General features: G+C 46.3%; 2 protein-coding genes and 1 pseudogene across 3 annotated transcripts; all 3 read left to right on the forward strand.

Annotated features, from left to right (window-relative positions):
- The first annotated feature begins 3,637 nt into the window (after window positions 1–3,637).
- LOC308438306 (interferon regulatory factor 1-like) lies at window positions 3,638–5,092 on the forward strand (annotated as a pseudogene). Its single transcript has 2 exons — window positions 3,638–3,704; window positions 4,225–5,092. The product of its transcript is annotated as an interferon regulatory factor 1-like (transcript).
- LOC308438307 (NADH dehydrogenase [ubiquinone] 1 alpha subcomplex subunit 13-like) lies at window positions 3,723–4,165 on the forward strand. Its single transcript, XM_080939668.1, has one exon. The coding sequence runs from the start codon at window positions 3,729–3,731 to the stop codon at window positions 4,161–4,163; it is 435 nt and encodes a 144-aa protein (XP_080795794.1). The 5' UTR covers window positions 3,723–3,728; the 3' UTR covers window positions 4,164–4,165.
- A 2,082-nt stretch (window positions 5,093–7,174) lies between the features above and the next one.
- On the forward strand, window positions 7,175–12,106 carry RPL3 (ribosomal protein L3). The gene is made up of 10 exons (XM_080938828.1): window positions 7,175–7,212; window positions 7,954–8,146; window positions 8,561–8,729; window positions 9,302–9,437; window positions 9,737–9,923; window positions 10,352–10,512; window positions 11,162–11,263; window positions 11,550–11,645; window positions 11,787–11,906; window positions 12,003–12,106. Exons 1-10 carry the CDS (start codon window positions 7,210–7,212, stop codon window positions 12,045–12,047), a joined length of 1,212 nt encoding a protein of 403 aa, XP_080794954.1. The 5' UTR covers window positions 7,175–7,209; the 3' UTR covers window positions 12,048–12,106.
- The last annotated feature ends 516 nt before the right edge of the window (window positions 12,107–12,622 follow it).

Below are 12,622 nucleotides of genomic sequence, written 5' to 3' on the forward strand. Positions count from 1 at the left end.
CTCACAATGTGTCCTCTAAGAACTGCAAAGCCATCATAGAAAGAGCAGCACAGCTGGCCGTCGGAGTCACAATCCCATCGCCAGGCTACTCAGTGAGGAAAATGAGTAGATGGTGTGTGTGCATGTTTGGTGTTCAAATACAACCACAAACACTGCAACAACAACAACAACAAAAAAAAATCACACAAGTAGTGAATGTGAGTGTCTTTATTTTGCTTTCTTTCTACTTTGAAAATAGGATCTCACCGTGCAACACTGGCTGTCCTGGAACTTGTTCTGTAGACCAAGCTGTCCTGAAACTCACAGAGTTCTCCCCAGTGTTAGGATTAAAGATAGGGACCACTTTGTGAAGAATATAGCAGAGTGTAAGGAGCCATCTGGGTGCCTTAACACCCACCCACCACACTCCCACAGGCATTCAGTGTGATGGGCCCTTGTCAGTCAGCTACGGATGGGTGTATTTATCATATCTAGTTGCCCCTGTGAAATGGATATGTGATGTCTGTCAGGTCCTGGTACTGCTTCCTGGCACACAGCCTCTAAAGCTCTTGGAGCCACCAAACTGCTATGTCTTTTTATATGCTAATGAGTGTACAGGAGCCAAGAGCATGTACAGAAATTGTGGTGACCTTATACCGAAAAGACTTCTGGGAGGACATCCTTTCAGCAACTCTGGTCACCATCAGATTAACATCATCTTTGTTATTAAGCACTGTGGCAAAAGGTTAGTTTCACAATATCTTGTGTAACCCTCCTTTATTTCTGAACCAGATTGGCTGTAGTCCTAGAACTTGGGAGGTGGAAGCTAGAGAATTAGTTCAAAGCTACCTTCAGACTTAAGTTCCAGTGTCAGCGTTACATACTTGAAACTATCTAAAAAAAATAAGATTAAAAAAAATTAGCCAACCAACACACAAAAACAAACTGGTGTGGTGGTTTGTATATGCTTGGCCTAGGGCATGGCACCACTAGGAGGTGTGGCCTTGTAGGAGTACGTGTGTCACTATGGGCATGGGCTTTAATATCTCTGTCCTAGTTGCCTGTAAGCCTGTCTTCTAGCTGCCTTTGAAACAAGAGGTGGAACGCTCAGCTCCTCCTGCACCATCTGCACCATGCCTGCCTAGATGCTGCCATGTTTCCTGCCTTGGTGATAAAGAGCTGAAACTATAAGCCAGACCTGATTAAATGTTGTCCTTTGTAAGAGTTGCTATGGTCATGGTATCTGTTCACGGCAGTAAAACCCTAACTAAGACAACTGAAGAAAGGGATCAGTGTTTAAGAGCAAATGCTGCTCTTGTGGTGAGCCAAAGTTCAGATCCTAGGAGTAACACTGGGTGGCTCATAGCCTATAACTACAGCGCCAGTAGACTCCTTAAGTACCTGCATTCAAGCGCACAAACTCAAACACAGACACATACATATAAAATGAACAAAAAAATAACAGCCTCATTGCTCCTGATCATGGATCAGTCAGGATCTATGATCCTGTTGTGTGAAAGATTTCCTGAAAAATGTGAATAAAATATCTACCACTCCAGAGATGACGCAGTTGACAAAACAGAAAAATGATTCCACCAAAGTCCAACTTGATGAAGCAATGAGTTGCTTGAAGGAGCATGAATAGCTCAAGGACAGTTAACGTTAGCACCAAAAAGTTCACTGGCAATCCTGTAGTTCTCTGCACAACACCCAGGCAACTCTACAGAAAAGTCTTTCCTCAGCAATTCCTAGTTTATATAACCTGTGAATCTTGTAAGTTTCAGGAACCTCCTGAGACTTGTGAGTTGCTTACATTCTGAGTCTCAGGAACCTCCCTTCCAGAACAGAATGTTTCAACTGGGAGAAAATTGCTATGGTACAATACCTAGAAGTCTGTGCTTTCTCTTTATGGCTTTTCTGTGGGTCTGCATCTACCTAGTTCCATTCTGTCTCAGGAATACCAAATGCCTGGACTTTTGGTATCAAATATAGGGCTTCATGCAGGCTAGGCAAATATACCAACTGCGTCAAATTTCTAGCCCCAAAGTCCTAATTTTCTAAAGGTATTAATTTAAAATTTTATTTATTAGAGTGAGGGTCTCACTGTATAGCCTTGCCTGGCTTGCAGCTATCTACATAGACCAGGTTTGCTTTGAACTCAGAGATTTGCTTGCTCTGCCCCCAAGTGCTGAAATTAAAGACATGTGGCCCTATACATAGCTTGAAGACTTGATTTTTGCAAACATACTTTAGAATCAGTTTAAGAGCCTTCTCATAGTCTCATGTAGTCAAGGGTACCTTTGATCGACTGATCCTCAAAGGTTTCTCCTACCAAAATTTCACCAACTTGCCTGTCTTTATTCTTCATTGTTAAAGGAGGCAGCCTTGAAGACAGAAAAGAATAAAAGAATGAAAGTAAGGACTGCCACATGGCCAGGAAGTACTTGTGGACAGAGAACTGGATTAAATGCCAAAGCCTGAGTCTCGAAAGCTGGCCTTACTTTGTTTTTCTAAAGCATAAAACACACTGAATTATGATCAGTTTGCATTATTGGGTCATTGACTCCTTTAACTAAATGGAGTTTGGCTACTGTAATCAATCATGTAATCAATCAAAATTCATGTTTACTTCAACTATAGTAATCTTTAATACATTTGACCGGAATGATTCATTGGGTTGGGTACAACTAAAGAATCTACTCAAAATCAACAGCTTACATGTGGCAGGTTACAACTGTCTGTAATTCCAAGTCTGACAGCTTCACACAAACAAAACACCAGTGCACATAAAATAAAAATAGGTAAATTTAAAAGAAAGAAAGAAAGAAAGAAGGAAGGAAGGAAGGAAGGAAGGAAGGAAGGAAGGAAGGAAGGAAGGGCTGGAGAGATGGCTCAGTGGTTAAGAGTGTTCTTCTAGAGGTTCTGCATTCAATTTTCAGTAATCACATGGTGGCTCACAACCATGTTTAATGGGATCAGATGCCCTCTTCTGGTGTCTCTGAAGACTGCAACAATGTTCACATAAATAAACAAATCCTTTTTAAAAAACATTTCTTCTTGGGACTGGAGGAATGGCTCAGTAGTTAAGGGCTCTTGCAGAAGACCAAGGTTTGGTTCCCAGCACAACAACCATCTGTAACTCTGGTCCTTGAGGGTCCCACACCCTCTTCTAATCTCCCAGCCACTGCAGTCTCTTTGGTACTGCATGTATGTGCTGCACATATATAAATGAGGAAAACACTCATACATATAAAATTAAAAAGAACTTATTAATTATATTATCCTTAAGTAGTGTTCCTCCACTTTAAGAAATTATTTTTTGTTTGTTTACTTTTCTTTACTAAAGCTATGTTGTTGTGCTAAAATTAAATTCATTAAATTCTTGATCTTGAGAAATAGTTCAGTGGTTAAGAAAACTTGTTGCCACAGTGCGCACTACTCCTTCGTCGAGGTAGGACGTGCTCTCAACTGTCTGAACCAAACCAAACTGGGCCGAGCTGAACCGAGGTCAGCTGCGGCTAGAGGAAACCAGCATCTCGGGCATCATTCGCTTAGCTCCGTGCGCGCATCAAGTACCTACACCGCAACTCCGTGCCTCGCTCCTGGGTACCCTCTATGCTCCTGCAACAAAGCCACCATGTCCATCACTCAGATGTGAATGAGACCCTGGCTAGAAATGCAGATTAATTCCAACCAAATTCCAGGGCTGATCAGGATTAAGAAGAGATGATCTGGCAGGTCCGGAAAGTATGGCGGCGTCGAAGGTGAAGCAGGACATGCCCCCACCAGGGGGCTACGGCCCCATCGACTACAAGCGGAACCTACCCCGCCAGGGACTGTCTGGGTACAGCATGTTTGCTGTGGGTATCGGGGCCTTGATCTTTGGCTACTGGAGAATGATGAGGTGGAAGCAGGAGCGCAGGCGCCTGCTGATCGAGGACTTGGAGGCCAGGATCGCCCTCATGCCGCCCTTCCAGGCTGAGAAGGACCGGAGGATCCTGCAGATTCTTCGGGAGAACCTGGAGGAAGAGGCCATTATCATGAAGGATGTGCCCAACTGGAAGGTGGGCGAATCTGTGTTCCACACCACAAGATGGGTACCACCCCTCATTGGCGAGATATATGTGTTACGCACCGAGGAAGAGATTGACAATGCCAACAACGGCTTCACCTGGTACACTTAGGGCCTGAGCCAACATACATAATAAAGAACAGTCAAACTCTTGAAAAAAAAAAAAAAAAAAGAAGAGATGATCTTCCAGATCCCGTGGAAGCATGCTGCCAAGCATGGCTGGGACATCAACAAGGACGCCTGTCTGTTCTGGAGCTGGGCCATTCACACAGGCCGATCGATACAAAGCCGGGGGGAAAGAGCCAGATCCCAACACGTGGAAGGCAAACTTCCGTTGTGCCATGAAATCCCTACCAGACATCGAGGAAGTGAAGGACCACTGCAGGAACAAGGGCAGCTCTGCCGTACGGGATACCGGAAGCTGCCACCCCTCACCAAGAACCAGAGGAAAGAGGGAAAGTGCAAGTCCAGCCGAGACACTAAGGGCAAAACCAAGAGGAAGCTGTGAGGCGATGCTAACCCTGATACTTTCTCAGATGGACTCAGCAGCTCTACTCTGCCTGATGACCACAGCAGCTACACAGCTCAGGGCTACCTGGGTCAGGACTTGGACATGGAAAGGGACATACTCCAGCTCTGTCACCGTGTGTCATCTGCAGATGGACATTGTACTAAACAGTACCACTGATCTGTATAACTTGCAGGTTTCACCCAAGCCTTCCACTTCCGAAGCTGAAACAGATGAGGATGAGGAAGGGAAGTTACCTGGGGACATCATGAAGCTCTTTGAACAGTCTGAGCGGCAGCCGACACTTGTGGATGGCAATGGATACTCAATGAACCATGAGACCAGCTCTCTGCTGTCTATGGAGACTTCAGCTGCAAGGAACCAGAGATTGGCAGCCCTGGAGGGGACATTGGCATAAGCATACAGCCTGTCTTCACCGAGATGAAAAACATGGACTCCATCATGTGATGGACAACCTTCTGGGCTCCTCTGTCAGGCCATCTTCCATTCAGGCCAATCCTTGTGCACCATAGTTTGAAAGATCCCCACCATTGAGCTAGCCTGACTCTGACTGCAGGAACAAGGCCTGCACTGATAAGCAGTTAATTCAAGGTAAAAGGCCAGACAAAGCAGTTATCTGTAATTCAAGGTAAAAGGCAAGGCAGAGCAATTATCTGTGGTCAGCCACCTGGCACCAAAAGAGGGAGTAGAGGGTTCTTGCAGAAATCCCCCACCCAAGATAGGGCCAAGTCAGCTATTATCTAAACACCATGTCCTGGGCAGGTGGCTAAGGACCTTGCCCCCCAGTTCAACCCACCATCTCATTTAAATCAACCAATTAAATCCCTGTAACCATGCATCTGCTTCTGTAAGCCTGCTCCTGCTTCCTAAAACCCTATAAGAGGGTGAGTGCCCAAGCCTGTGGCGCGCAAGTCCTCCGAGAGACTGTGTGCCCGCAGGTACCTGTGTACTTTGATCAAATAAACCCTCATGCTGATTGCAGCCAGTGGTCTCTGCTTGGTTTTTGGGCTCGAGGGTCTCCTCTGGGGAAAAGGTCCTCTCTGAGGGTCTTTCAAGTTCGGGTCCCCGACCTGTTCTTGCCCTCCTGAGCGAGCTAGGGCTGGCATCGTTGGTGGCTGTGTTACAAAAATAAAGCTAGACTTCTGTGGGCCCCTTGATGTGGAAAAACATAGTCCCACTACCAAGCAGGGAAGGGACCAAACCATCCTCTTTGGGTCAGTGGACTCTCAAGGATTAGGAAGAAGGGTCTGACTGCCTAGGAATATGGATTGGGGGTTCTGAGGTTAGTGTGAGGACATGGGTAGGAGTCATCTTCTAGCTTTTTACAAAAGCCTTGTTGCTTAGAGAGGGTCTTATCACTGGGCTGGCCCTGAGGGGAATAGACCAGCCGGCCCTAGGGCTGGCTCTGCACCGGGAGACAATTGCACTGAGTCCTATTCCTAAAGAATTACTGCCCTTCCCAACCAAGCCCTGGGATGGTTCCAGAGTCAGTGAAAAGTGAAGGAAAAAATAGAGTCCTGTGAGGGTGGGCTCCCTTAGCCTCAGAGGGATTCTGCCTCATTACCTGCTCCAGCTGTGGGGCTCAGGGAAAAAAATGGCACTTTCTCCATGGACTTTGCCACATTTCTGATCAGAGGTGTACATTTCTCCCCAAGTCTTGGCCTTTGCATTTATTTATGTGGTGCCTTCCTTGCCTGGTGCCTGCTGTCTCCTCAGGTGAGTCCTCAGCAGGCCCAGGGAGGGGGTTGTGAGCACCTTGGCGTGTGACTTTGAATATTAGAAACGCCACCTAACTATTAAATTGTGTTTGATCACGTGTGGGAGTGTAAATATGTATATTTATCTTTTTATAAAACGTTGTTTAAAAAAAAAAAAAAAAACACTTGTTTCCATCCCACGGGACCAGGTTTAGTTCACAGCATCAACAACGGTCTATAACTTCAGTCCCGGGGATCTGACTTCTGAAAATGCCAGACACCAAATGGCTCACAAAGGTACAAGGGTGGGGGTGGGACCTCACACGTTTGTAAATCTGAAAATTAATATCAATGTCATCTGGGGACTGAAATGGCAGAGACAGGACTTGAAGGAGGTGTGCACTAAATCATGGCGTACTAAAGGCAAGTCACGGGCACATCAAAATCACTAGTTAGGCATAAAGCAGATTCATTCAGTCTTTTTATCGTAAGAGCTCGCGAGAGGAACGCAGTCAATTGTATTACACTAGGCCTGCTCCAACGCCGTTGTTTCGTTGCTGCGTGGGACCGAAGGAATTAGCATTGTGTGATTTCGTTCAAGAGGTGAAAGGAAGTACAGTGCCTCCATTTTTATCTTCATTTATCATCAAATTTGGCTGCGGCGGAACGCCGTAGATTGCTTACATTCTAAATCTCAACGTCTCTGAGGCGTTTCGCTAAGTTTGGACCCAACCATTCACCGTACTCATCGTATTAGTTAATTCAGGAGTGGGCGGGGAAAGCGTGTGTGAAATGACGTTGGATACGCGCCCTTCGACCCGACGTCCACTACGGCAGCACGTTCGCACGGTGAGGAGGCGGAGCCATCAAGTGGCTTTATATAGCCTGCCCCAGCGCCTTCCCGGTCTCTATCGGCGGCGTGTGACGGCGAGATGGTACGTACTTCCGCGCTTTCCGTCCTCCTTGGTCTTTCGCTATCCTGTCTGTATCGGCTTTCTATCGGCGCCATCCGGGCCTCCCCAAAACAAAATGGGTGTCCTAGGGGGTCAGTGAGCGGGCTGCGACCATCCTAAACCCAGGAACCTTAGCGGGTTGTGGAGAACGTGTGCAGGGCCCGCCTGGGCCTGTGTGGCAGCCATTTGAGCGCAATCCTAAGGGACTCACCAAACAGGCTATTTTGCGGATTAGTAGACGTTGGAGCCATGATTAGTCTGGTAGGGATAGCCTTGGACTTGTTACGAATCCATTGACCAAAGTGGGGACATGTTTGGCGGTTTTAGTTGGATCCATTTTGTGGTAATAAAGGAAGTTGGATGTCTGGAGTTCCCAGAAGCCACAAATGATGAACCCTTTGACGGGCGGGCAGAAACTCTGTGCTGATTGTCAAGTTCTGATTTGGCTTTGGGAGTTCTAGAGGCCTACTCAGTAGGCTGCTTCTTGTACGCCATGTTGCCCTTTAGTGGTAACTCCTAGAAACTCAACCGTAAGATAAGAGATTTTAGTGTTTCTTAATCAAGTTGTTTATTAATGTGGTTTATGAAAACTAAATAAACTTAGAAGGCATAGTACAGCATTTTCCTGACAAAAGTCCTTAATTGGACTCTCATTTTCGACTTAATGGTAAGTGAAAGGTTTTTGTTAGCAATGTTAGTGATCCTTTTCCTGTTTTATCTCAGTCTCACAGGAAATTCTCAGCTCCTAGGCATGGGTCCTTGGGCTTCTTGCCTCGGAAACGAAGCAGCCGGCATCGTGGGAAAGTGAAGAGCTTCCCCAAGGATGACCCTTCCAAGCCTGTGCACCTCACAGCCTTTCTAGGGTACAAGGCTGGCATGACCCACATCGTCCGGGAAGTTGACAGGCCAGGATCTAGTACGTACAATACTTTCTTGTTGGATTTGGGTCGTGTGTAATTTTGCTTGTCGTTATAGTAAGTTTGCAAAGGAACAATAGACGACCATATCCTGGGGTGCTTTGTGCTAATAAGTCTGAAACAAGGCTGACTTAGGTAGTAGTGCCCATGTGACAGTACTGTCTCAACCTAGAAAAGGTTAAGACAGATTGTAGTCCTGTTCAAAATAAAAGCAGCAGTCCTGCAGAGTTAAGTGCAGGCTCGATGCACCTAGGCCCTTGGGCTCAACTGTTAGAAGCCCCAGTTTGGGCCTGGGGATGGAAAGAGCAGTTCTGGAAGGCCCGGCATTATGGTCCAGAGGCAGAGTGCCCCTCTAAGCGGGCACTTGATGTGCTGAAGTGTTTGCTCCCACTGAAGCCTGTCTGTCTTCACAGAGGTGAACAAGAAAGAAGTTGTGGAGGCTGTGACCATTGTAGAAACCCCGCCCATGGTGGTTGTGGGCATTGTGGGATATGTAGAAACCCCACGAGGCCTCCGGACCTTCAAGACTGTATTTGCTGAACATATCAGCGATGAGTGCAAAAGGCGTTTCTATAAGAACTGGTAAGATTTGAGGAAGCTCTTGGGGTCCCCTAGAATTAAGGGAAACACTGGGTTTTACAGGAATGTACTTTGATCAAAGATATTTTGGAGGCCTTGACATTTTTTAGCCAAAAGATGGCTGTTGAACTTCTTGGGTGTTGGCTCTGACTCTGAAAAATGGCAAGGCAACAGGGAAACAATGTAATTCTTCATATGAACCTTAGTTTAAGATAATCCTTATTGGCTTAGACACTGGCCTTTAAGCCTTGTCTGTACTAGATAGGTCTCTGGCCCAGGTCCCTGATTTCCATTACTATGAGACATTTATACCCAAATAGAAGTTCTGGTAACCTGGAGCAACAATTGTGTTCTGTATATCTGTGGCTTACATTAACCTGTGGACCTCTACCTAGCTCCGCTCGGCCCTGCCCGATGAGCTTCATCCAGGCTCCGCTTGCCGGTGGAAAAGGCTCCTTAGAAGCCGGCAATGAGCCTCATCCCCAAATGGTGCCAGTCTGCCTTCCTCTCACCCACTGCAAGGGTGATGAAGGCCTGCACCAGGCCCCTCCCCCAACTGTGCTCTGCTCCTGAAGGCACAAATCTAAGAAGAAGGCTTTCACCAAATACTGTAAGAAATGGCAGGATGACACAGGCAAGAAGCAACTGGAAAAGGACTTCAACAGCATGAAGAAGTACTGCCAGGTCATCCGCATAATTGCCCACACTCAGGTGAGTACCTACAGTGACTTAGGAGTGAGGCTTTTTATTGGTTGGCTCTTAACATTCTGGTCACTTCACATTTTGTGATCCGAGGGGGTTAGACATTTTGGTGTCAACCTAAGCCAGCAGAGGGCACTGTGACACTTGTTTAGCTCTGATAGGATTGATTCTAATCTTACTGTGCTGTGTGCCATCTGACCTGAAATCTGTGAGCTTGAGCCATGTATTGTTTCTAGACAGTGCTAGTTAGGAACCATTCAGTAGCTTATCCTGACAGATTGCCACCAATCTGAATCTGCTTCTTTTAGATGCGTCTGCTTCCTCTGCGCCAGAAGAAGGCACATTTGATGGAGATCCAGCTGAATGGGGGCACTGTGGCTGAGAAGCTGGACTGGGCCCGAGAGAGGCTGGAGCAGCAGGTTCCTGTGAACCAGGTGTTCGGGCAGGATGAGATGATTGACGTCATTGGAGTGACAAAAGGCAAAGGGTACAAAGGTAAGTTTTGTAGTTCCTGTAGGTGATAATGTGAGCCCCTGAAATATGTGCTAGACAAACTGACTTCATCCTTGTTAATAATAAATGGCCAGGTGGCCATGAAGGTGGGGTTCTGCCGGACAAGCTCAGCTCCCCTGAGGACCTATCTGGTTTTAAATAACTGCCTCAACCCAATAAATACGTAGTAACCTCTGGTCACAGTGTATGTGTATAGCAAAAGATGCAACTATAGGTAATTCAGATGCAAATATTTAGGCAGACACCCATCCAAGTCTTAAAATAGGACAGAAATGTGGGATTGTTGTTGAATTCCGATACTCATATTTACCCATTGTTGATAACTTAATGATCCAGTCACAACTGTCTTAGGTACTAATAAGGGACAGGACTGTGCCCAGCAGCCTCATAATCGTTAACATTCTTTCCAGGGGTGACCAGTCGTTGGCATACAAAGAAACTGCCTCGAAAGACCCATCGAGGTCTGCGCAAAGTTGCCTGTATTGGAGCCTGGCATCCTGCCCGTGTAGCCTTCTCTGTGGCTCGTGCTGGGCAGAAAGGCTACCATCACCGAACAGAGATTAACAAGAAGGTAAAGCTAACTGGGATCCTGCAAATAGATGGTGGGGGATTTCAAACCCATAGAACAGTCTTCTGAAAACACTGATGTGTAGGACACTGCCTAGTTCAAGTTTAATACCCCAACCTGGTCCCAGGAAGATTTTGAAAGATTTGATTTATAAGCAGCCTTTATGCTTTTTGGAATAATGGCAATGCAGAATAGGCTGGCTGAGAGTTGTGGCCATCCTGTACCTCCTTGGGGTTATTAGGATGTGTTGCTACCATACCTGTCACACATTAGTCTTGTGGTTTAAGGTGCTTGGTAACTATAGAAAAGAACAGCCTCTTTTTTTTAATATTTATTTTATGTATATTAGTACACTATAGCTGTCTTAATGCACACCAGAACAGGGCATCAGATTTCATTACAGATGGTTGTGAGCCATCATGTGGTTGCTGGAATTTGAACTCAGGAATGCTGGAAGAGCAGTCGGTGCTCTTAACCTGAGCCATCTCTCCAGCCCAAGAACAGCCTCTTGACCTGTGTTCATCCCAAGTACTGGAACTTCATGCCTGTTATCCAGCAAAGTGTTTTCCTAGTTGCTGGCATCTCAGTGTTCTACCTGACCTTGGGTGCTAGTTTTAGGACTGAATTCTCAGTTAACACTGTGTTCATGCAGATTTACAAGATTGGTCAAGGCTACCTTATCAAGGATGGTAAACTGATCAAGAACAATGCATCTACTGACTATGACCTGTCTGATAAGAGCATCAACCCACTGGTGAGTGTTGGCAGTTGACCCCTAGGATGTCTGGGACATGACTTGGCCACCATGCCCCTGCACAGTAACTAGCTGTGCTTGAGTGCGCTAGGTGGGGTGGTAAAAGATGTTCAAGCTCAGCTGTTCTGTGATGAGGCTTTGGAATGTGCGCTGGGCACAGCGCCTGAATGAGACTGAGGAACTATTCCCTGTTGCCTTCCTTCTGAGAACAGCTGTGCTGATCTTGGTTGGGTTTCTAATACAACTAACTGGCCTTATTGACCAATAGCTTTTTATGATTCTCTAGGGTGGCTTTGTGCATTATGGTGAGGTGACCAATGACTTCATCATGCTCAAAGGATGTGTGGTGGGAACCAAGAAGCGAGTGCTTACTCTTCGAAAGGTGAGACTGGTCCTGGGCTCTAAACAGTCATTCTGGGGGCAGGGCACCAGGCCTAAGCTGTGGGGAAGTTCCATGTCTGTGTGGTAGCTGTTTGGGTCGGAATGCTGGCTCAAGTCACTGACCATTCTTTTTGGCCCATAGTCCTTGCTGGTCCAGACCAAACGACGGGCTCTGGAGAAGATTGACTTGAAGTTCATCGACACCACCTCCAAGTTTGGCCATGGTCGTTTCCAGACCATGGAGGAGAAGAAAGCCTTTATGGTAAGGACCTACCTGGCTGCCTGGTTTTTGTCTTTTTGCCTCTTTGCAGTCTTGACTGTGAGCAGGAATAGTAAAGCTCTGCTGTTTCTCCCACAGGGACCACTCAAGAAAGATCGCATTGCCAAGGAGGAAGGTGCTTGATGCCAGGAGTACTTTGTGCAGCTGGTGGGGTCTCATCAATAAAATGTTTCCAATAACAATGGTTTCTCTTCCTTAAGGGCAATGGCCAGCCTGGTGGCATTGAACATTCTCTAGACACCCATAGAGTTTTTTAGTAATACTACCTAAAGCAAAAAAGTTGTTGGTTAGATTAAAAGGTATACCAAAGGTTCACCATGATCCATTTGATTACAGTTGGGACTTCCAAAGGCTTCAATGTATCAACCCTGCTTGGAACACCTGGATTTGGCTCAGGCCCAAATGGGAGCTTGCATCCCATCCAGATAGTATGGCCCTGCTGTCCAGTAAAACTGACTGGAATTGGTGCTAGGGATAGGTGGTTCCTAGGCTTTTACATGTTTAAGTAGTTCACATCTATTTGGAGGAGTATAGGCCTCCACATTAAGATTTTAGTATTTTGTATTGGGACCTGCTCTTATCTTAGTGCAGCTGTACATGGGAAAGGGCTAGGTCGGTGTTCATTAGTAATTTAGATTGTACTTAAGGCCTGGGCCACTAGGGGGTGACTGGCACATGGGTAAAAACTGACCTTATCA

The sequence above is a fragment of the Micromys minutus genome, assembly GCF_963924665.1.
Source record: "Micromys minutus genome assembly, chromosome: 27".
NCBI lineage: Eukaryota > Metazoa > Chordata > Mammalia > Rodentia > Muridae > Micromys > Micromys minutus.

Excerpts from the sequence above, each read along its gene's own strand:
- RPL3 (XM_080938828.1), top strand. Across the intron at positions 9,438-9,736 it reads GCATAATTGCCCACACTCAG|ATGCGTCTGCTTCCTCTGCG; the intron begins GTGAGTACCTAC and ends TGCTTCTTTTAG. Across the intron at positions 11,264-11,549 it reads ATAAGAGCATCAACCCACTG|GGTGGCTTTGTGCATTATGG; the intron begins GTGAGTGTTGGC and ends ATGATTCTCTAG.
- LOC308438307 (XM_080939668.1), top strand. The coding sequence starts at position 3,729 with ATGGCGGCGTCGAAGGTGAAGCAGGACATGCCCCCACCAGGGGGCTAC.